Here is a 24857-nt window from a genome sequence, read left to right as displayed (position 1 = left end):
TGCTGGACCAAATGGTTTGTTTCCTCTGCTAATCAAAGCTTTGTTGTTGACCAGAGCTTAACAGATGGATACAGGTTATTTAATGAGACGGTTTATCATGCGAATTGGCCATTATACTTGCCAAGTTCTTCAGGCCTTCGAAATTATGCATGTTTAAATATTCAGGCAAAACTAGGATTATAAACTTGGGGGTTCTACTTATGTGTCTTGAACATCACAAAATAGGAGTAATACATTACTTGGCTTTTAAAAAGAAAATCCATGCTAACACCTAAAAAAGAACAGTGTATAGTACCTTTTCCTTATAGAATGAGCTGCTTCCTAAGTAGAATTTTCAGATAATGGAACTTTAAACGCAAAACCTTTTTTAAAAATTTTTTACCATTTCAGAAGGGTATCATTCTGAATAGCAAACATGACTACACAGAAGCTTTCCCTCACTACCCACTGTCATCATCATATACAGTGGCATCAGTTCTGCCCTGAGTAACACCTTTGATGTGGACCAGAGGTGTATGAAAACATTCACTGGGACACTGGATGAGCCCAGGAGTCGGTAAAGTTTGCCATCCCTGCCATCTTGTGTGCCTCAGCCCTGCTCAAGCTATTAGCTGTTCCTTCTCAGTGTACCCACTTCTTGGCTGCGTGTTTGCATTGGCATATTTTTCCCATGTGGACCTAAGAGTGACTCCATGGTAAAGGAACACCTTATGAGCTTGAAGATGTTATTTTCTTGAGATGGCTTTTTTCTGGTTGTTAATTTATAGATTTTCAGGTTGGTCTCTGGATGGTTGAGTTGTTGCTGGCAACGGGGAGAGGGGGTATTACTGTACTTTGTGTATTTTTTGGATATGGTATGCTGTACCAGAGACATAGAAGCCCTTAGGGCAAGGCTAATATATCTAGGAAGGGAATTCTAATTCTCTTCACTTACAGGGTAAGGTAACAGAGGTTGCTCTTCCTGGCCAAATTCTAAAAAATTATCAACCTTAGAACACTATGTGAACACTAAACATTTCACTATCTTATGAATAACTGTTTGAAAGTAGAAAGCTTTATAGAATAACAAAATTCAAGTCAACTCTAAGGTAAAGAAGAAATGTAAGATGAACCTCATGATCAAAAGGAGCAAAATGTACTATAAATATACTATAACCTGATAACAAGGGAAGTCCTGATGTTGGTATATTAATAGTATTGCTCAAATTTATATAAAGATTACATTTACTAACCTGGGGAATGCTGGGAAGTTGCGAGTGAGGTCATGGAATTAGAAAGGTTAAGGTTAGCAGTGATACTAAGCTGGCTCTGCACTGCAGGAGGATAAGGAGAAGTGGGTGTCAGGAGGGACTCCTCACTGGTTTCTTCATCAATTCCAGGCAAATACGTGTCAATCAAGGCATCAAGAAACTTAACAATAAGCTCAGCATAGTCTGGGATTTGGGTTTGCTGTAATGGAAAATATAGGAAATTATTTTAGCTCCATTCTTTTTTTCTGTAAATCCCCTCTGAAGCCACAAAAGATTAACTCAATTTTTGTCTTGGGCTTAATGTACTGTTTTTCTTCTTTTGTATTCTGCAGCGCTAAAAGGGGGCGGGGAGAGGTTGGTGTCGTCTTTCAAGACTACCATGGGACTTAATGTGGGGAATTTTATTTGGCTTACACCTACAGCTTCCGAATGAACCTGTAATTACTGAAAGCCATGCAGAAGCAAAGACGGCATTGATCCTGAGACAATAAAACCATCAGGAATGATGTCTAGTCAGTTTTCCAAAACAGAGAAAACGAACAGAGTATCATCATTCCAGCTGCCATTTACATATTCGACTAACTGAACACTGGGAAGGGCAGAGAACTGCGTGCAACTACACACATTCCTGCACGATATACTTACTTCTAGGAACTCAGACCCATTTTAAAAATCACAACGTTGGCATATCAAAAGATATTCAGTAATAACTGAACAAAATAAAAATGAAATACTGAATTCATAAAACTAGGACACTGCACTAGGAATTGGGGGGAGGGGGGGAGAAACAGAAGTCCTGCCTTCAAGGAATCTCAATCTAGAGGAACCAGTCATAGAATCATCAAAAACACATTTATGTAGCACTATATCAACTAACGCCAATCAAAGAAAAAAATGAGTAGAAACAAACAAGGATATATTCAGGGAAGAATGAATCTAATCCAACAGGTTGGAAGGAAAAATGTTTTCAGGAGGTAATTTTTTTTTTCATTATGTAATTTTTTTAAGAACGGAGATTGAGTTGAAATATAACATTATATTACTTTTGGGTCACGAGGTAGATTTTAGCCACAGGTAATGCTCCTTTCTGATTATAAGATACTTAAGTGTATGCATTACGATCATCAAACACATGAGTGACCGAGAGCAGAAAACTTTGCAGAAGTTCATCACACCCTTCTGAAAAGTCAAGCCTAAGTGGAACTGAGTTGTTTTTTGGTAAAAACTAATATATAAACCTATTAAAGGTGCTGCCTCTTGGAAAGAGTCTATGGTGGAAAACATTTTAGAAAAATAATGTGTTTATTGTGAATCATCATTCTGGTTTTCAGAGTATTGTATGTTCTCAGAGCAGGTACACTAATATGAATAAAAACTTTCATTTTGTCAGTAGAGAAAAAAATATTTTCTTACCTTTGAAAAGGGTCCTGCAAACCGCCACAAGCCATTAAAACCAAAACCTGCAACAAATCAAATGTTACTCTTACAACAAGCATGATACTCTCTTACTCTTAACAGAAATTAAATAAGTTGTACAGTTGATGACATTTAAAACCTACACACATTTGAAACCTTTTTTTTTTTTTTTACAATGAATGTCAGGGTAGATTAAAACTCACTTAAACTCAGTATAAAACCATATTGCAATTTTAAAAAGTTGTAAATCACAACTTTGTATTGTCTTGAACAACTGAACACGCGATGAAAAGAATCAGAAAACGGCATATGGAGAGAGAAGTATGAACAAGCCGATCCCTTATAAAGAATTCTTTAGTCATGCATTCTGTAACAGCGCTCATTTTAGCAAGTTCATCAACCATCCTCCTGAGACATTTACTTTGCAGGTACGATGTCTGGTACTGTGGTGGAGATTCCTCATGGTACACCACACTCTGCACAATTCCATGAATTGGATTTAACAAATTTGGATCTTGGCACAATGACAACAGGGTGTTGATCTTAGAGTCCAACAAATTGTGTCTAAAAAAAAAAAAACAAAAACAAAACACAGGAACATTTTAAAGGAAACTTACATGGTAATATACACTGGAAAAGATCATATATTCCCCAGAACAACGTGATAAAGATGAAGGGAGAGGGGTGTTTTTTTTACTTTCTGGTGCTTTTCCAATTTTCTACAATAAACGTATGAATTTATTTTCGTGGTTTGTTCTTTTTAGTCGTCAAGAAAAATATGGTAAAAGCAACCAACTAGTACTGCCATGCAACCGTGTTTAATTATATATGGTGACTGTTTGCTCAAGACAAGGTTGGCTTCTGTCATTTGACATGTTTTAGGACCATTTCTTTCTGCTGACTGTTGATATGTACCCAGGGAGTTAAAACTAAATTTAATATCAGTCACTTTAGGAAAGCAAAATTAATTTGGAGGGGTGGAACATATGATCTATTCAAAATTAAGAGGAAATTAACTATGTCTAACCCGGCCACACTCCATTAATAGAAATAACCAAGAGCCAACTATATAAAATTCTGACATTTTAAAATGAGATTCAACAAAAGTAAGGATACAATTATACTACATAGAAAGTCTAGATCAGGAATAGAATATCCCATGTTTCTTTGGGTTATTTAGATTTGAATACTTTTTTTTTTAATTTTTTTTTTTCAACGTTTATTTATTTTTGGGACAGAGAGAGACAGAGCATGAACGGGGGAGGGGCAGAGAGAGAGGGAGACACAGAATCGGAAACAGGCTCCAGGCTCCGAGCCATCAGCCCAGAGCCCGACGCGGGGCTCGAACTCACGGACCGCGAGATCGTGACCTGGCTGAAGTCGGACGCTTAACCGACTGCGCCACCCAGGCGCCCCTTTAATTTTTTTTTTTAACGTTTATTGATTTTTGAGACAGAGAGAGAGCATGAACAGGGGTGGCTCAGAGAGAGAGAGAGAGGGAGACACAGAATATGAAACAGGCTCCAGGCTCTGAGCTGTCAGCACAGAGCCCGATGCGGGGCTCGAACCCACGAACTGCGAGATCATGACCTGAGCCGAAGTCAGATGCTTAACCGACTGAGCCACCCAGGCGCCCCTAGATTTGAATACTTTGAGGCTAATATGATCTTTGCTCTTCAGAGAGAATAAAAGTCATCTCCTATATAGAAGGTTAATTTTGTTTTCACTCAGCTGTGGATAAACACACAAGCTCTACCAAAAAAGAAACCAAAACAGGTACATACAGCATCTAACAGTTTGCTGCTAAATGAGGGAATGAACAATGCTCATCAGGATGAAGCCTTCAGAAAATCAACAAGATAAAAAAAAAAAAAAGTTTTCACTAATAGGCCAAAACTAGTCTTGGCCCCCACTAAACCACTGTCTCTAAGCTGAAATCTCTATCACACTGTCTCGTATCCCCCCCACTCCACAACCGGTGAACATTATTGGATGATACTTTGCCTGAGCTTTTATAAAACGCATGACTTCAAGATAGATACAAAAGTCAAACACAAACAAGAGATACTTACACGACTGGAAAAACCTTGGGGAAAACAACACTGGCTTCCGCTAAGTATTCATAAAGAATTCGCTGATCAAACTCATCCGTGGTATATTTTACCAGCGTAGCCTGCCAAAGTGCAAAAAAGTCAACAAAACACATTTTATTCTGTGGCTGAACTGTTATCTGTTCTGGTGAGAGGCAGAAGACCGTCTTCCTTTTCATGTTTTTAATATTTAAGGGCCTCCCAAGAATAGACTGCAATAAAAACTTGAGGGCAAAAAACCCACCCCCCGCGAAAGGTCAAAAATTTTACCAGAACGGTAAGAAGAAGCGCTTGGATCTTTGGATCAGTAAGTACTTCTTCATCCAAGAGAACATTTGATTCAGACACCGAAACTTTACGCAAATGCGGGTGTTGTTGTGATGAGGAAATCCGCTGAGTTTCTGCAGTGAGATACGGATTAACACAATCAGCTGTATTAACCGAACATTCACACCAGATACCACTTCACCTAACATTTTACTGTTACTTCTATAATTCAATAGCTTTTCAGCAGGTACTTAAAACAGCAACATCAATATCTTACAGAATTAATATTCACCTACACAGAAGTTCTGGCCAGCTGTTTACAATGCTGTATATCATATATATGATTACTTTTTATACAGGTTTCAGGAATACTTTCATTTTAAGGACTGTATAGCTTATCTTCTGAACAAGAGCAAACGCGTCTATATTTCATCCTAAAGACTCTAAGAAATGGCTGGAAAGCAAATATGGCTCTCCCATCTTATTTTCAATGATCTAGATCAATTATTAACTCTGTTTCTCACCCATTTCATAATCAGTTTCTGCTACTCTCCTCATTTTGGGGGGTGTTGTGATCCCTGATTCCATTTCTTGCCTTTTAGGAGCCTTTGTGTCTGATATCAAGTGATCAAAACTTTTCCTTGTTCCTATAAACAAAAGTTACAGAATATGGCAGTTCATTAACCACAGTGTCTGTGAATAGGATTTATACTGAAAAGAAAATGTTTGGACATCAAGTGTTTAAGTTTTCATTTAAGGACCCAAAGAAAGCTCAAACACATCCCTGGGGGCAGAGTCTCGCTCCTTTAGTTTCCATCTTGTCAAGGAATTTTGGCCCCACGGCTTTCCATGTCAGGACCGGATGTACCTCATTGGTCCAAATTAAACTGAGATTACATTCACCACACTGGAGGTAACCAACTCTGCCAACAAGTACAATGTTTGGTGATGAGTATAGGGGTATGCACTGTTCAGCTGCAAAGATCAACTATGTCTGAACAGCCTTTTCTCAATTTAAGAAATTCTGCTCGTGGCAAGAATTAGTCATTAGCATGAAAATTTTCCACATGTGGGCAAGATCAAAGTTTGATTTTAACGTTTCAGTTTTGAAAACAACATTTGCATGCCTGAAAGCACTGAATAATAGATATACTGGGACATGCTTCAAAAATGGCAAGTAGCACCGTCTCCACTTGGCTTTGAGTCTAAGTCACGTATCGCACTACATGAAATACCTTTCTCTTATTTCAAGTAATGAAGGTGAGGGGTGCCTGGGTGGCTCAGTCGGTTAAGCGCCCGACTTTGGCTCAGGTCACAATCTCGTGGTCTGTGGGTTCGAGCCCCACATCGGGCTCTGTGCCGACAGCTCAGAGCCTGGGGCCTGCTTCGGATTCTGTGTCTCCCTCTCTCTCTACCCCTCCCCTGCTTGCACTCTGTCTCTCTCTCTCTCAAAACTAAATAAACATTTAAAAAAAAATTTTAAGTGGTGACAGTGGACTATTTAGACTTGCACTAAGTCTCGTCCGTTCTACTTCAGACATCACCACACACCTGACCCCTCTTCTCCATTCTCTCATTGCTCCTGCCTTAGTGTAGGTCCACACTGTCTCTTGTTTGGATGCTCTATCAATCCCTTATGTGGTCCTTTTGCCAAACATCTCTGACTATTTCTCCACATCACAGCCAGAAAAACTTGCCTAAAAACAAAATTTGGTAACAACCCTTCCATGCTTAAAGATCCCTGCTGGGTACAAAAGGCTAAATCTCTTAACGCGGCATATAAAGTCTCCCACACGTCACTCCCCTCTCTTGAACACTCGCCTTCCTCACCCTGTATGTGTCAGGCAAGTGCACAGTAAATCTTCAAGACCCAAAAGTTCAAAAAGTTCAAAGTTACTTCCTCTCTGCAGTGTTTCCTAATTTCCCCAGATCCTCAGTTTCCCCTCAGCAAGACATGTTACTTAGCGGCACTTGGGGATGCTTTCGTAATCAGTGGATTATAAGCCTAGCTACCAAGCTATGAGCTCTTCAAGGCAGAGACCATAACTTTTTCATCTAGCACATGGGCTAACTGAATTCAATAGTACGTTTTCTCTAAAGTTAGTTTTGCACTTACAACTTCCTTAGCATGAAAATCCAGAATTACAAAACACGAAGTAACTAGGAAACTCCTAGAAGACTCTTTTGTGACAAAGTATAAACAGAAAGAAACTCAAACAAAAGGTAACAACCCTATGTGACTAGTGACAGTGATTAACCTTCACAGTTTCTATTTCTTTCATGGCTCACTAGCAGATCATTTATTTCACACTTCATTGTTTGTTCACTGTTTTCCTTATGAACAGAAACATTTTCCCAATACCCAAAGATATTTAAAAATATGCTTGTATGGATAACTGAGACCCACTGAGCCATTCATGGTCACTGAAATATGGATCCCAAGGTATTCTAGAAACAATTCCAACTTCAGACAAAGTTCCTCTGTGGTGGCATGAGGTCAGTGAGCTCTCTCATTATTTACTTTCAGTTTTTGTAAAGGGAGAGGGTTTCACAGAATTTTAGGTATACCTCTCTCATCGACAAATGCTGATGTAACTGAGCAATCTTCATTTTCAAAAAGAATCATATAGTAATAAAAAATACAGTAATCAAAAAAATCTTACTTTGTTGTCTTTTTAAAGAAAAGGTGGCAAACAGCATTATTACAGCTTCATAGCATATTGATGTATTCTGCCCTCAGGCGATACTTTTGGGGAAATATATTGTTACAGGCCCTGCATCTGAGTGCGGCCAGACTCCTCCTTTCTCGGGCTCATGTTTCCCCAACTCCCATTTCCCTGCTGCCCGGCCAAGGCAGAACAAAATGAGGATAAGCACAGTATTTCATCTAGGAATCAGAAAAAACTGGTTCAAGATCCTGTTCTCATTTGTCTGTTTAATTGATATGGCTTAACTGACGTATCTATCAAACTCTCTTGTAATTGGCATCAAAAACTTTGCTATATCAAAATGGGAAATTTTGATAATTTTGAACAGCTTTGAATAATCTTCCAAGAGTGAAAGTATCTGGCCATTAAAAAAAAAAAGTTTAACAAACTCTATGTAATTTAGATAAACTAACCCAGCAACTTCTTCGTGTTGGCCTGAGAAGGCTGCCCCATGTCCAAGCTCATGGACTTCCTGGCCCGGGGACTGGTCTGGCCCACGGCTGGATAGGTGGCTGCAAGGTACCCCTCAGAACCTTTGGGAGATGACCACGGCTGGTTCTCCTTTAGCGTCCTGAGAGATTTAAACAATTGAGAAGAATTAGGTAACATGGTGACAAAGACAACCACTGTTTGCCCGTCTCAATTGGCTGTCCTATTTCCCAATGACAGAAATCACTTAATTTTAAAACTGCACTTTAAAAGGCTTTAGGGGGGAGGCGCCTGGGTGGCGCAGTCGGTTAAGCGTCCGACTTCAGCCAGGTCACGATCTCGCGGTCCGGGAGTTCGAGCCCCGCGTCGGGCTCTGGGCTGATGGCTCAGAGCCTGGAGCCTGTTTCCGATTCTGTGTCTCCCTCTCTCTCTGCCCCTCGCCCGTTCATGCTCTGTCTCTCTCTGTCCCAAAAATAAATAAACGTTGAAAAAAAAAAAATTAAAAAAAAAAAAAAAAGCCTTTAGGGGGGGTGCCTGGGTGGCTCAGTCGGTTAAGCGGCCGACTTCGGCTCAGGTCATGATCTCGCGGTCCGTGAGTTCGAGCCCCGCATCGGGCTCTGTGCTGACAGCTCAGAGCCTGGAGCCTGCTTCAGATTCTGTGTCTCCCTCTCTCTCTCTGCCCCTCCCCTGTTAATGCTCTGTCTCTCCCTGTCTCAAAAATAAATAAAATGTTAAAAAAAATAAAATAAAAGGCTTTAGGGTACAAGCTCTTAGTGTATGTCCAAGAAATATTCTCTTTCTTCCTTTGTTTCTTGAATCTATTTGGGAAATTTTCTTAAAAATTAGCACTCTTCTCCTACTTTCTTGCCACGATGTCTTATACACAGTAGGGACTCACTGATGCTTGGCAGAACTGTACCATGTTGATTTTTTAATCAGGGGAAATCAAGTCTAAACAGGCAATTGTATTCTTGGTTTAAACCAAGAAAAGCAACTATACTTTGACAAAGGAACACAAACAAACTCATTTTTTCCTTTTCAGGACAAAAAGGGCATATGTCAGAGAAATATAATCCGAGAAATGATTGAAGAATAAGACTATCGAAAACCAAGTGTGCCTGGAAAACTTCTGCATACACTGCTAAAATCTCAGTGGGAAACTGTGGAAGACTTTTTAATCGAGAAGTGGGATGGTGATAAATTGAATGACAGAAGCTCTACAGCTACACAATTACGTTCCTACATTCAACATGGTACCTAAAACTTAAAGATGTCTTTTAATTGAAAATATAGAAAGTCTCCAAAGTTTCATGTAATTTCTCCATGTTATAGTGCAAAATATACTACCCCAAACCACATACAACAGTGGGCATAATGTGATTATTCTACCAACTAAATCCACACCACAGAAAAATTTTAAGTAAGTTTAGCGTGATGGGAATAAATACAACAAATCTGTCGGCATGTGTATCTTTGCACAAATCTGTATAGCTTAGTTTTCTATCATTAAGAATGTGATGTTGCTTATATTTCATGTTGGTTTTTTCCTAGGCCCTTTCTTACAACTCGGTAATTTCAAAATCATCTCTTTTCATTACTCAACTGGTTTGTGCTTAACAGAGGCAAACTAATGTTAACATGAGCACAGTTAGATTAGAAGAAGAGAAACTTTCCTACTACTAATCCACATTAAACATGGTATGTGTGTAACAGGAGTTTTGATTTATATACTCTTCCTAGATATCTTTAGATTCCCCTATATATTACCTTCCTGATTATTCTTGCTGCCTGCCTCCACTGGCATGGAAAATTGAAACCTGATTATAATTATGTAATTATGGGAGAAGAAGTCTACTTACCTATAGCTGGGGTCGCCATGATGGATGGGATATGTATCCATAGCAACATTTTCCATTGAAATATCAGTAAGAAGAAGAGACTTTCTATGTTTTAGGCTACAGCGACTTCGAACCTCCTCAGACACTGTGAGTAAGGCTGAAAGGAAAAAGAAGGAAGATGAGAAAATTTAACAAATTTCAAGTGTGACTAAAAACAGGATACATTTCTTACAACCTCTTAGAGGGTAACAGCTGTCAGACAAGCAGAGAAAGAACCCTAGAGAGTGTGAAGTTTAAGGATATAAACCACTTAGGACAGACTTTCTTACCTTGAAAGTTTATGGTCTGTTTTGAAAGACTACATAAGTATGAAATATACTGAGATTTAATAAGTACCTTATATTTGTCAAGCGCTTTAATGTACTTTTGATCTCAACAAACACAGGAAGTGGGCAGGACAGGTACTATAAGGTCTATTTTTTAGATAAGGAAAATACTCTGAGATATTAGATGATTTGCCCAAGGTCAAATGATTCCAACAAAAAAGCTGCCACAAACTGCCGTCTCCTAAATTGGGAATCCGCACTTGCTATGTTCCAGAGCTGCATTACACGGGAGTGCTAAGTGTTGCCGAGTGGAGGAACACACACCGGGTAAGAACAAGTGGGAAGATTTAATGGGATGGTGGGGATGGGCAGACATTCTGGCTAAAACAAATGGCATTAGGAACGCACTTTTTTTTTTTAATTTTTTTTTTTTCAACGTTTATTTATTTTTGGGACAGAGAGAGACAGAGCATGAACGGGGGAGGGGCAGAGAGAGAGGGAGACACAGAATCGGAAACAGGTTCCAGGCTCTGAGCCATCAGCCCAGAGCCCGACGCGGGGCTCGAACTCACGGACCGCGAGATCGTGACCTGGCTGAAGTCGGACGCTTAACCGACTGCGCCACCCAGGCGCCCCAGGAACGCACTTTTAAGAGGCAGAAAGGCGATTCCAAGGGGGTGGCAAGTAGATGAGCTTAAAATAGCCCATCCATCTGGAAAGGTAATAAAAACTGGGACTTAGGAAATGTAGGGAAAAGCGACAGTCAGGAGAACTGCTGAGGGGCCCAAGGATGCTAGGCTGAGGCCTTCAGATGTTATGACAGAAAACAGGGAACCATGCGGTGTCTTGAACCAAAGATGACAAAGGGAATGCATTTCAGACTTCAATGCAAGTTCTTTTATAAGGAAAAATGTTTTGGCAAAACTTAAAATTTTAACCACCACCACAGGACTGGACTCTGAACTCTTTACCCCGCCAAGCAACCAGCTGAAGGACTGACAGATGTTTTTAGATAGATTTGGTAAGATTAATTTTGTCTGTTTCGTGCTTTTACCTGCCAAGTAAGCCACGCTCTGTGTGTTCACCTCAAATTTGTCACAGTTTCTATGTTTGTTGACCAGAGTCAGTAGTGTATGCAGAATTCTGACCGTTCTTGCAACAATGGCAGGTGAAGGATGCCTGTACCCTACAAAAAATAAAAACGAACAGGAAGTTAGTCCATTCTTTCAACAAGTATTCCTTGAGTTCTTACTCTCTTGATTAGCAACTCTACAGGGAAAGGAAATATAAGGGAAAACTCCTGCCTTCTGAGAACAGCTGTTTGGGAAGATAAACATACAAATGTGAATACTTAATTACAAAAAGATTAAGTACCATATATGTGTAGAAAAGAATACTGTTCCCTGGAACTCTAAGGTACCTCAGGGAGAGGAAAATTAGGAAAGATGGATGTGGTTTCAGATATTCCATTCCCTAAAGCAGTGCAGGAACTTTTCAAAAAACAAACAAACAAACAAACAAACATGTATTGGGGATCATCTTACGATATCTTTTGAAAATAGGGTTCTATTGCTTAAATTTTTTTTTTTCTTAAAGAATGACGTAGGCTGCATATGCTCTCAGAACCCAAAGAACAGGGTTGATCAGAGAGTAAGCGTGGTCTCTGGACACCTTTTAAACATGAAAGCTACTCCATTTTACAGCAGGGGATGTGGACACTGAAAACACCTGGTATATTTTTAGAAATACAGAATAGGCAAGCACTTTATCAGCCTAGTGCAACCCTTCTTTTGAATTCCTGGAGTCAGTGTAATATCTTTTGAGCAATCCCTATTCACCTTAGTGATTAAAACTATTAATATTTTTGCAGAAATTTCATAAGGTGATGAAATCAAATGTTTACATTCACATTAGTGGGTGTATGTACATGTCAGGCAAAAACTGGGGGAACCTCCATGATCCCTCCAGCGTAAGAATCATTTAAATTGATACAAAACTCTAATTATGACCAAAGCCAGTGCTGCTTAAGACCATTGGTTCATGCTAGTTCCTCATCCTAAGTCTCACTGCTCTTGCCTCTGACTCCTCACCATACGCCGCTCCTATTAATGGCATAGTCTCTGGCCATGGCCGTTCCATGTTAATAAACCAAAGCTAACACACAGTGAAGTCAGCAGTGGGGAGTGGAGCCAGGGCAGGCAGTGATTGGGTTGGCTCTAAGAATAGCTGAGACCACTGCTATAAGCAATACAAAAATTTGAAGCGGGGCGGGGGGGGGAGTGTGGGGTACAAGAAAAGTGAGGTTCTGTGGTACGTAACAATGCAACTAATCAATACGTTAGAAACAAGTTGGGGAAAGTCTGTGATCAACTCTCTAAGCTGTCATTTTCTAACATAAGTTACTCAAGTTACATTTATTGATTTGCAGTCTGTCTTATTTCCAATAACCAAAAAGATACTTAGTATTGACTAATAATACAGCTATTAGGAAGTCCGGTATTTAGGGTTATTGTAGGAATCAACTCTTTTGCCTTTTAAAGGAAATCTGGTAACTGACGTGGAAATTAGGCTCTATTAAAATACATATTGAACAAAACATGGCTCAGGAAGACAGATATATTTGCAGTTAAAGTAAGACATATGAGCCAAATTATTTCAACTTATTTAAAATTATGAATTATTTTAGTTACTTCAGGCTTCCTGATATCGTTTCATAAAAACATTCTGACCCAAGGCCTCTACCTTTTAAGAGGTGTCCAACCAGCGCGAAGTTAAAGTTAGAGTTGAAATTGAGTCCAACAAAATGATCCATCTGCTTGCAGTGCCATTCCAGAGGGTTCCGGATTGCCATAAATACTTCCTCTGGACTCTATTAAAGATAATCAGAAGATGGTTGGTGGGGTTCACACAGGATCTTTCCTTAAAGGGTCACTTATTGGTTTTTGATTGTGTTCAACAGCTATGACAAGATAAGTAATCCTTTCGAGTTGAGAGAAATTATTTTCAGATGACTACAGAACACATAGAACATTCAAGATACTACAAATAAGTTACTGTGAGACAATCAAGCATACATAAATAATAAGATGATAGAAGATGAAATAGCTTTGGTTTATGATGCAAAACAAATGGTTATCAATTTACATTGTGACCTTTTAAAAATTAGAATTGTTGTTTTAAACAAGACCATCCATTGAATTGTAGCAGATGTAGTGTTTTGTGTACTATGACTGAAAATTCAAGACAACAAAAAGAGTTCCTATTTACTGAGTGCCCGCAGTATGCGACAATGTTAGATGCATTACTGTACTGAAACCTTAAAGCACTCCTATGCAGCCAACATTAGCTCCATTGTACAGAGTTATTGGCTCATTCTTTTACTTCTCAAGTACTTATTATGTGTTTTTGACGTGCCAGGCATGGCTCTAGGCTCTGCAAATAAATCCGTGAACAAAACAAAAACTACTCGCCTTGGTGGATTTTACATTCTAGTGTGGGAAAACAAGGAAACTGAAACTTAAAAATACTATGCAACTTGCCCAACATAATTAGGGTTTAAGGTCACTGAGTAATGCTCTGGAATCTGCATTTTTAAAAAAAGCCCAGGGAGGGGTGCCTGGGTAGTTCAGTCAGTTAAGCTTCTGACTTCAGCTCGGGTAATGATCTCCTAGTTTGTGAGTTTAAGCCCTGCATCAGACTCTCTGCTGTCAGTGCAGAGCCAGCTTCAGATGTTACGTCCTCCTCTCACTCTGCCCCGCCCCTGCTCGAGTGCTCTCTCTCTCAAAAAAAAAAAAAAAATGAAAAAAAAAACCCCAAAAAACCCAAAAAAAAAAAAAAAAAAAACCAAAACGCAGTGATTCCCTCATGAACAGAGATTATTTTTCTCCTCTTTAAAAAATTTTTATTTAAATCCAAGTTACTTAACATATACTGTAATAATCATTTCAGGAGTAGAAGTTAGAGATTCATCATATACATATAACACCCAGTGCTCATCTCAACAAGTGCCTTCCTTAATGCCCATGACCCATTTAATCCATCCCCCTCCCAATGCCCCTCCAGCAACCCTCAGTTCGTTTTCTCTGCATTGAAGAGTCTCTTACAGTTTGCCTCCCTCTCTGTTTTTATCTTATTTTTCTTTCCCTTTCCTGAACAGAAATTTTTAAAAGCCAACAACTGAAGGTATTTAGGGTCATGCTCAGGTTATCTAGATTTCTATCTCAAAGAAAGGAAAACAGGAGTATTTAAAATAAATGTCAAGAGGTGTTTACATTAGCACTGTTTATAACAGAAAAGAAGAAACGACAGAAACAAATGTTCATTAATGGGCAAATGGTTGAAAAAATTGTGGCTCATGCATACTGTATTCTGCAGCCATGGGAAAGAATTACACACACACACACACACAGAAACATGTCCGTGTGAATGTGTGTGTGTGTGTGTGTGTGTGTGTGTGCTTAGAAAGATGTTCACTTTATGTTGTTAAATAAAAATGGAGGTTGCAGAATACTATATAAGGTATGATTATCTATTACTGCTATATGTACAATTTATTTTTTCTAGCTTTATTAAGGTATTACTGACAAAATTCTAAGGTGTTTAAAGTGTACAACATGATGATTTGATACACGTTTACACTGTGAAAGAATTTACCCCATCCAGTTAACGAACATGCCCATCATGTCACTATTTACAGCCCGCTTTTGATGAGAACATTAAGTCGTTAAATGTAGAACTTTCAGTTCTACTCTTAGCAAGTGTCAATTATACACTACAGTGTTATCAACTATAGTCACCGTGTTATACAGCAGATCCTCAGACCTTATTCATCTCACCTCCTGGCAACTTCTAATAAGCTTTATTAACTCTGATTCCTAGTATCCTGGGGGCACTGAAGTCAATATTAGCTCCTGCTAATGGGCCGTTGTGGCAATGAAAATACCAAGGCAGATATGCCTAGACAGACATTTCATTTACAACTATTTTTCTATCCGTACAAATAGCCAACAGCTAGCTATCTCTCTCTGAGCACCATGGTCCCAAGACAACCCCAGAGAAGCGCAACAGGGATCATGAAGGATGGGCTCTAGTCCCCAATCAGATGTACGAACATGGACAAGCTAGTTAACTTTTTTCTTTCGTGTTTTGTAAAATGGAGGTTTGATGGATAAACTTCAAGGTGGCTGTTCCAAGTGTACACCACATCTAGCAGACTGATGAAACAGTGTTTAACCCAAGTATCTTCACATTTCAAACCATGCTCCTGTTCTCTGTGTTTTTCCCACTCACAGCTTTGTTCAGCTCACTTCAAGTAAATCTCTTGTTATAAACATGTACATATCTTTAAAAAAAAAATTCCTCCCCTTTCTTTTTCCTAGACTTATCCCATTTTTCTCCAAAGACAAATGGGACATCATTTCATACTGTTATATGCCTTCCTCTATACTCTGTGAACCAAAATCCAACCACAGTCAAGGTTGATAAACATTACGAAGGGCGCTAATGGTATGTTTCAAAGTGGGATTAGGCAAAACCAAAAACTAGTATAATTAAGTACCCCAAAGTGTCCTTTAGACTCTCCACCCTATTTTTCATTAAGTACCATTATTCAATAAAAATAAGCTTATGTATACATTATTTCTTCATCCGTGAAATGGGAGGTAGAGAACGCTAATCTTGGGTTATGAAATCACAAATAACGATGGTCCTATGTAGTACAGTGCAAAGTACAGCACAGCACACAGCCTAGCATAGTAGCTATTACTACTCAATTTTTTTTTTAATGTTTATTTATTTTTGAGAGAGACAGTGCAAGTGGGGGACAGGCAGAGAGGACGGGAGGCAGAGGATCTGAAGTGGGTTCTGCGCTGACAGCAGAGAGCCTGATGCAGGGCTTGAACTCATGAACTGTGAGATCATGACCCAAGCTGAAGTCAGACGCTCAACCAACTGAGCCACCCAGGCACCCCTACTCAATAGATTTTTAAAAAATGTTTGTTTATGTGGGAATGCAGGCTGGTGCAGCCGCTCTGGAAAACAGTATGGAGGTTCCTCAAAAAACTAAAAATAGAACTACCCTATGACCCAGCAATTGTGCTACTAGGCATTTATCCACGGGATACAGGTGTGCTGTTTCGAAGGGACACATGTTTATAGCAGCACCATCAACAATAGCCAAAGTATGGAAAGAGCCCAAATGTCCATCGATGGATGGATGGATAAAGAAGATGTGGTATATATACACAATGGAGTTATTACTCGGCAATCAAAAAGAATGAGATCTTGCCATTTGCAACTACATGGATAGAACTGGAGGGTATTATGCTAAGTGAAATTAGTCAGAGAAAGACAAAAATCATATGACTTCACTCATATGAGGATTTTAAGAGACAAAACATATGAACATAAGGGAAGGGAAATGAAAACAATATAAAAACAGGGAGGGGGACAAAACAGAAGAGACTCAAATATGGAGAACAAACAGAGGGTTACTGGAAGGTTGTGGGAGGGGGGATGGGCTAAATGGGTAAGGGGCACTAAGGAATCTACTCCTGAAATCATTGTTGCACTATATGCTAACTAATTTGGATGTAAATTAAAAAAAAAAAAAAAGTTTGTTCATGTATTTTTGAGAGAGTGAGTGAGTGAGTGTGTGTGCAGGGGAGGGGCAGAGAGAGAGGGAGAGAGAATCCCAAGCAGGCTCGGCACTGTCAGTGCAGAGCCCTATGTGGGGCTCGAACCCACGAACTGTGAGATCATGACCTGAGCCAAACTCAAGAGTCAGAAGCTTAACTGACTGAGCGACCCAGGGACCCCCTCAATATATGTATATATATTTTAAGTTTATTTAATTAGAGAGAGGGGGAGAGAGTGTGTGTGCGAGCTAAGGAGGGGCAGAGAGAGGGAGAGAGAATCCCAAGCAAGCTCTGCACTGCCAGGGGCTGGAACCCATGAACCAATCATGACCTGAGCTGACAGGAGATGCTCAACCGAGCCACCCAGGTGCCCCACTACTCAGTATTTTTCATCCCTCTTCTATTTACCAGTATTGGGTGAATACTGTTTTCTGCTATTTTTACATAGGAAAGTTTAGTTTTATATGAGTTGTTAAGAAGCTATACTCACAATAAGTTGTATTAAAGAAATTCACATTGAAGTTATGGACCTCTTCTGATTTTAAAAGGACAACAATAAAAAAGAGAGGAATTCTTAACGTGCATACTCTAGGGATGCCAAATGAAAGCTTGCTTACCTTGTCGTTGAATATCCGCAGACTGTCTAAGGTGTGCAGGTTTTGTTCAAGAAGGGCGGTGCCTGCTGAATACAAGTTGACCTCATCGAGCTGTAGCACAGCCACAGCTACCCAAAAGAGGGCTTTGTGCAGAGGGGAGTCCTGGCAAAGGCCACGCATTCCAGATTAGTGAGATGAGCTACAAAATAGTCTCGTTCAAAACACACTGCAGTATCAAACAGAGCACATTAACGCCCAGATGATGCATGTTTTCTCTTCTGAAGAAGGTAAATATACGGGTAGGCTCTTCATCTACTGCATGTGTATAGCTAAAGACACAGTTAGCCAGGCTGAGAACATTAACACCTACTTTGGTTTCTCCCTGTTCTTTGATCCCAAACTCCAGTCACCAAGTCTTGTTGATCCTTCCAAAGTAGTCTCTTTAGTATTTGCTTATTGCTAATGACTTTATTCTACACCAACCTTCTTTACTGTAAATGTGGATTCTTTTTTGCCTCTGGTCTCCCCCTACTCCAATCTGCGGTGCACAATGCCCCCAGAAGAACCCTTCTAAGCCTTCCTTTTGTCATATTACTTATCTGCTTGAAAACATATAGGGACATTTCCAAACTCCTTTCTGAAGGGTCTTAGATGTTAGATTAGTTCTATCCAATCTTTACAATCTTCCCTCTCTCTGTTCTCCTGCAAAATTTCTCCATACAACTAGAATATTCTGCCCACCATCCCTTCACTGTCCCAGCATTCTTGTATGACCCTCCTGCTGCATGGTTTGCTCTGCAAGGCTTTCTCCCTTTCTCTACACTAAATCCCACTATCTCTTTAACTTTAGATTCTACCCTTTTAATTTTCTTGTCACCCTTATCAGCATAGTATCTCTTGCTGTTATGAATTAAAGATATTGATTTGGGGGAACCCTTATTTAGCAGTGTGGTATAGGGGAAAATACATAGACTTCAGGGTCAGACAGCCTTGGAAGAGAATCGTGGTTCTGTCTTATTAGGTATGTGACCTTGGGGAAGTCACTTAGCCCTTCTGAGCCTCATTTTAACTTATGAGGACGAACGAACCATTTTGTGTAATTTAGGATTAGAAGATGTGCTCGTAGATACAACTCGATAGGAGGAGCACACAGGTATTTATTTCTCTGTAACCTCCCTCAAATCTTTGTACTCAATTCATATAATTATACAACTTTAGAGTTGGAAAATAATGCTCCACCATCATCTAGTCTATTCATTTTATCAATGTGGAAATATGATGTCCAGATATGTTAAATGACCTGCTCCAGGCCACAAAGCTGAGATAAGCTCAGCCCATCCTAAATCAGTGGCCGCATCCTTTCATTCCTTTTAAACATCAACTTCATTTAGCACCCAAACTCCTTTGGTGATTAGGTACACTTCACCCAGCTTTACATTTCTCCACGGTAATGATCGTGAACTATTATCGTACTTATTTTATTATCTATTTCATGCCCCAACTCCCACACTCGTCCCAGAATGTAAGCTCCATGAGGGTAGGGAATTTTATTAGTTTGGTTCAGGTACTACCTCTCTAGAACCTAAAATGGTACTTGGCACGTAGCAGGTGCTCAATGAACACTTATTGGACAAAACAATTCAGAGTCTACACCTGTCTTCCTTTAGCACTGATGAGACGAAAACTTAGAAGCACCCGAGAACATCCTCCGCATACTTATCTTCCTCTAGTGTGAGTTCTTCAAACAACTACACTTAAAGACAGGAAGTTCTGCTTTAACTACCTCCTCTTCTTTATAACTTCTCAGCCCAACTTATTTTCTGAACTCTTTGACACAAAATGAAACATTTAATACCAATGCCCAAACTAAATGGGCTCGTTCTGTACAGTAATTACCTTATTGAGGAGCGGCTGTAATTTGGTTAGCGCTATTACTGTGGCTTCTATCAGAACTTGACTGTTGTAAGTATCAGGTCCTTTTAAGCAACTTTCAAGTGCCTTTTAGGGAAACAGAATTTTTTATTTTACTTTCACTGAAATAAAACATAAACTCCTAAACTGGATCTCAGAATCAGTTCAGAATAATTCCTTGGTTAGTAAGTGCTAGAATTATTCCCTATGCTGTGGTATTCTTGGTAGCTAGATCATTTGGGTTTTCATTTTTAAATACTTCTATGTTATATTCCAATACAATATTTTGTGCATTATTATACTGTTACAAATTAAATACTTTTATATAAGGCAAGTTCTACCATATAGTTAAATGCTTTGAAAACTGATAAAATACTAAGAGTACCTTCTTAGCCAAAGAGACAATACATATTTTCTTTTAAGGTGTCTTCTTTAGAAAAGGTTTCTTCACTTCAAAGAATTATGATAAAGAAAATAACCAAATCCATTGTTTAAAGGTTTAGCAAGCAACATGCAAGATATTTTATTAACTTCAAGTTTAGATGTCGTTGAGAAACATGCAAGATATGCTTTCCAACTTGAGACCCACAGATATTTGGGAGGAGGGACAGAGACGTACCTTGCTAAGGATACGGATAATCTGCTTTATCTGCCCGTGAGACACTCGCTTGCTAATACAGCCAAAGACAACAAGAGCTCTCGGTTGCAGGGATGGATTATATTGGAATGCGAATCTGCAATTAAAAGACCCAAAAAGTCTATGAAAACCTTTGTGTTTATACACACTAGGTAATTAATTAAAATATCGACTCTGCAGTAATGTTGACATTTTCAACAATACCCATACTCCTACGAGTTAAATTTATTTGGGACATACCTTTGAGCTAGTTCCGTCCACTGGTCCAGCCACTTGCATGTTGGAATATCTCTCATACATGCCTTAAAAAAAGGATACTCTAAATGGATTCACGCACATAAATGTATACTAATCATTAAATAATGCTTATTATAATGTCATTAAATAAGCGATGTATAGATATATATTACCAATAAACACATTCCACGGGAGTTTTATTTAAGCATTAAGCATAAAATAGAATAAACTAGTATTTCTTCTTTACAGTACTAACGGGTTAAAAAAATAACCTTAGTTTCTTATCATTTTGCCTAGTGTACCTCCATTATCTCCAACAAAGCTTCTGTGACTGTTTCCAAGGATGTCAAAGCAAAAGTCTCCCTCTCATAGGAGCCAGGAGAGAACGACCTGTCCCGGTAACTGGAGCGGAAGGCAATGACGGCAGCTGACTTGACTTTGCTAATGCCAAACAGCAAGTAAAACTTGGGTAATGAGAACTCTGTCAAACTGAGTCTCAAAACTTGCTTGGTCTCTTCTGTAAAAGAAAAAAGGAACAAGTGAAGACTTTAAAGATATTAACTTTTTAACGTGGCAAATTTCACTTTGAATTTGGAAAATGTGAGTAGATCAAAATTATATAACCATGCTCCCTAAACCAACCCTCTAGATACATTATCTCAATGCTCATTGCTTTAGCTCCATTTCTCTACAAATTCACGCTAGTAATGCTACACCGTCAACTGGTGCTCAGGCTTTAGCTTCTGTGATAGCTGCAAGATTCTACCTGACAAATACACACACACAATCTTGGCTATAGCTTGAAATGGAATGGAATTAATTTATTCTTTTTCTTTTTGATAGTATTTCATGCCACTATCACAAGCTCCAAGAAGCAGCTAGTGTTAAGGCACCGTACTCACAACTAGGATAATTTGTGCCAACCAGGCTCTATAAAGTGGAGAAAGGAATTACAAAACACAAGTTACTTTCCTGGAACTCACCACTAAAATGCAGCTGTGAACAAGTACACAGAGAGTGAATGATATTAATGACCAATCCGTGTGTGGAAGCTCTAAGGGAGAGCGGCCCCGTGGCTACTAAGAAAGTAACAACGTGGAAGAGGTAGGGGAGATGAGCTGCCACGTCAAGGGAATTGTTGAAGGACAGCATCAGCATGTAGCGTGCGAGGATGGCAATGTCGTCCCACATGAGATGCTGTTCTAAGGTAGGAGTTGGAGACAAGCACGTCTTGTCAATTATTTTGCACATCCTTCCAATAACCTGTCAAGAAACAGAATTTTAAGAAACACGAGGGCTAAAAAAAAGTTTTATCACAAAAAATTTCAGTTTAACTCTAAAATGACTAGTCACCATACCAAAAAAACCTCCCGGTAATAAAAACAGACACATCATGCCATGGTCCAGAAGGCAAAGGAAAAGTTGATTACCTTGCTGGAAACCAATTTCACATTTCCAGAAGCCAAAGCTACGGCAGTATCTGCCATCACCTCGGCTTTTATTGATCCCAAGCCACCTGTCGCACTGGTTTTGATGAAACTGTCTAGTACAACGTCAAGGAGATCTGTAATCTAGTGGAAGAGGGAGAAATAATGTATGTTTCAGCCATCTGTTGTGCCAACTTAACTTTTAATTTAAAAATACTGCAAGCAGCAGCCCAATCAGCATGAAACTTCTACTTTCCCTGAGGCCTCCAAAACACTAGGTTTCATTTAGAGACCTGTCAATAAATGTAATTTATCATTACATATCCGAAGGAGTATGAAGATATTCACTCAACTGCGTCAGAGATGGAGAGACTGGCATGCAAAAATTTTAAATTTCCACGTGTATTATTTTCATCCACTAGCAAAGCACCTCTGTTGTCTCCTAAGACAGTCATGTGTGATTAATATAAAATACAATTGTTTTAGTATATAGGAAATGACTTCAAGTGCTGAGATGTTTTACAGAGCTCTAAAACCAGCTCCAAGGTCATTTCAAATTACTTGGAGGATTCGCCGCGTTGTTTGAGTAAGGGATCACTTCCTTAAGCGGTAATGTTGAAGAAATGATGGGCATAATTCTTGTCAGATAAAAAGGAAAACATTACAGTATATTCTGTACTTTACTCCTGGTGTTCTTGTGAGAGAGAACTATAAACGAAAGCAGGTGTCCCAAATAACATCAACTGACAAATATCTACTGACCTCTCTGGTATGTCAGGTACTAGAATATGTTACACAGCACTACTTACTAGAAACAACACTGGAGTTTTACAGTTAAATCCTATATAGTTATGTCATGGAAAAGAGCACCAAAATAACTAGTTTTTTTCTGGCTCTGAAACATGCATTGGACATCTACAATTCTGAACCAGATCAAGAATTAGGGGAGTGTCTGCATGCCTTTTGAAAGAGGGGACTGTCTTTTCCACAGCTGTATCCCTAATGCCTAGCACAATGTTTTGCACAAAGGCGGTACTAGATTAATATCTGCATCACGGAGGTACTAGACATTTAAATATTTGAGCAAACTCAATACCTGCCCAAGGCTCCCCCATATTTTGGCTTGAATAGATGGGTACATCTGTTTCTCATTTATGGTCATTGTTATCAGCTTATCGAGAATGGCGGTAACTCTTTGTCGTTTGGCATCATCATTGTGCTTACAAAAACGGACCAGGTTTGACAGCCATGGAGTCATGTATTCCAAACAAAGGTGTTTCAATTCAATACCTGGGAAAAAATACACCATTAGCATAGATGGCCAATGAAAAGGACATCCACAATAAAAATAAGGGGTTGGGAGAAAGAGGGTGAAAGGTAAAGATCATTACCTAGGAGACAGCCTGGAGAAAAGAGATTTGGCCACCATGTTAAAGACAGAGACGTGGAGAATAGGCCGTGAAGAAAGTAATCTTAGAAGCCAACTAGCCATGTTTGGAAAGGTTTATCTTATTTTTCTCCCTCTTAATACCTTCTAGTTAAAATTTTTACTCTAATTGTAAAAGGAATATGTGGCAATCCGAGAAAGTTAGGGAAAAGGAAAGCATCCCCACAAAAATGAAGCTGAGATTAATCTCTCTCTCCTCAGGCTTTCAAAGCTATGCAGAGATGAGGTACATTACGTGTGCGTATGCACAGAAAACCCACCCCATGTCTCCCACAAAGACGGGGGCTATGCTGTACGTGCAGTATGTTTTGAATATCTTCTGCACCACACGTTATACTGAGGTTATTACTCATCATTAAAAATTCTCCATAAACATTTTTTTGAACCATTTTGAAATAACTTCAGACTTAGAAAAAGATACAAAAATTCCTCCATGTAACTTTATCTAGAGTCCCCAAAATGCTTTTTTTTAACTGTGGTAAAATATACACGGCATGAAATTTGCCATTGGTAAGTGCACATGTCAGTGGCCTTACGTACATCATTGTGCAACTATCTCCAGTCTCCATCTCCAGAATATTTTCATCTTTCCAAACTGAAATTCTGAACCAAAATATTTTTAACGGTTTCATGTTACTCCATCATATGGAAATCTGACAATTTAATTAGTTCTTCATTGTTTGACCTTTAGATTGTTCCCATATTTTGCTATTATAAATAACATCACGTGAAGTTCAAAAGTAGGCAAAATAAATCCATGGCGATAGAGGTCCTAAGAGTGGTTACTCTTGGTGAGGGGATGGTGTACTGACTGAGAGGAGTCTTCTGGATGCTGGAAATGGTCTTGTTCTGGGAGACGGTTTTGTGATGTATTCACATGTAAAAATTCATCAAGCTGTTCACTTAAGATGTGGGCACTTGACTGGTAGGATATGCCTGAATTTTAAAAATGTAAATAAAAAGTAATGCTATAATAAACACCTGAACATCAATTCCTGAGGATAAATTCTAAAAGATGGAATCATGAGGCCAAAAGGTATGAACATTCCTAAGAGCCTTGATATCTATGTCCAAACTGCTTTCTCAAAACACTGCCCCTGTTCACAATTCCATCGACTGCCAACACTGAAATAAAGTGAACAAAATCCTTTGCCAGTTTGATAACTGAATGTTATCTTTCTATTCTTTGAGTTTGTATTTCTTTGATTTTATTAGTGAATTTCTTAAAATACACTCTTTTTTAGCATGACCTGCATGCTACTGCTGTTGATCCACTTCTCATTAATCTGTAAGAACTCCTTGTGATTAAAGGTGTTAATCTTTTCTCATATTTGCTGCAAGCCTATTTCCTAGTTTTTTTTATTATCTTTTACTTGTGTTTCAGTTTTGGAAATGGAGATGTTTTGAAGTTTTATGTGGTCATTTATGTTCACCATTTCCTTTGTTTCCACCTACCACTTTTTTCCTTCATAAGTCCTTAATCACCCAGAAAGCTATTAAACATTTTTCTTCTTTTTTAATGCTTCCAGTTTTTATTTTTTATATAATTTTTAAAGTTTATTTATTTATTTTGGGGGAGAGAGAGCGCGCGCGCGAGCAGAGGAGGCACAGAGGGAGACGGCGAGAGAGAGACAGAGAGAGAG

General features: G+C 39.0%; 1 protein-coding gene across 13 annotated transcripts in view; it reads right to left on the bottom strand.

Moving 5' to 3' along the window:
• The window catches only part of NF1 (neurofibromin 1), a 247496-nt gene that overhangs the window by 13864 nt on the left and 208775 nt on the right, over positions 1–24857 (bottom strand). For 9 of the 13 annotated variants that reach the window (XM_043583631.1, XM_043583632.1, XM_043583636.1 and 6 more), the window contains 18 exons: positions 22864–23057; positions 21771–21911; positions 21324–21603; positions 20643–20857; positions 20344–20405; positions 20086–20200; positions 19452–19553; positions 17577–17717; positions 13067–13193; positions 11379–11510; positions 10020–10155; positions 8145–8302; positions 5548–5670; positions 5027–5157; positions 4739–4839; positions 3088–3230; positions 2664–2710; positions 1233–1449 (listed from right to left, as the gene is read on the bottom strand). In XM_043583631.1, the coding sequence (XP_043439566.1) occupies positions 1233–1449; positions 2664–2710; positions 3088–3230; positions 4739–4839; positions 5027–5157; positions 5548–5670; positions 8145–8302; positions 10020–10155; positions 11379–11510; positions 13067–13193; positions 17577–17717; positions 19452–19553; positions 20086–20200; positions 20344–20405; positions 20643–20857; positions 21324–21603; positions 21771–21911; positions 22864–23057 (2565 nt within the window). The remainder of the gene's footprint in view (positions 1–1232; positions 1450–2663; positions 2711–3087; positions 3231–4738; positions 4840–5026; positions 5158–5547; positions 5671–8144; positions 8303–10019; positions 10156–11378; positions 11511–13066; positions 13194–17576; positions 17718–19451; positions 19554–20085; positions 20201–20343; positions 20406–20642; positions 20858–21323; positions 21604–21770; positions 21912–22863; positions 23058–24857) is intronic. The other 4 variants (XM_043583640.1, XM_043583635.1, XM_043583639.1 and 1 more) reach the window with 2 other exon arrangements.

The sequence above is a fragment of the Prionailurus bengalensis genome, chromosome E1, assembly GCF_016509475.1.
Source record: "Prionailurus bengalensis isolate Pbe53 chromosome E1, Fcat_Pben_1.1_paternal_pri, whole genome shotgun sequence".
Lineage (NCBI taxonomy): Eukaryota > Metazoa > Chordata > Mammalia > Carnivora > Felidae > Prionailurus > Prionailurus bengalensis.
Note: the sequence above shows the minus strand (reverse complement) of the source record. Positions and strands in the feature narration are given on the sequence as shown.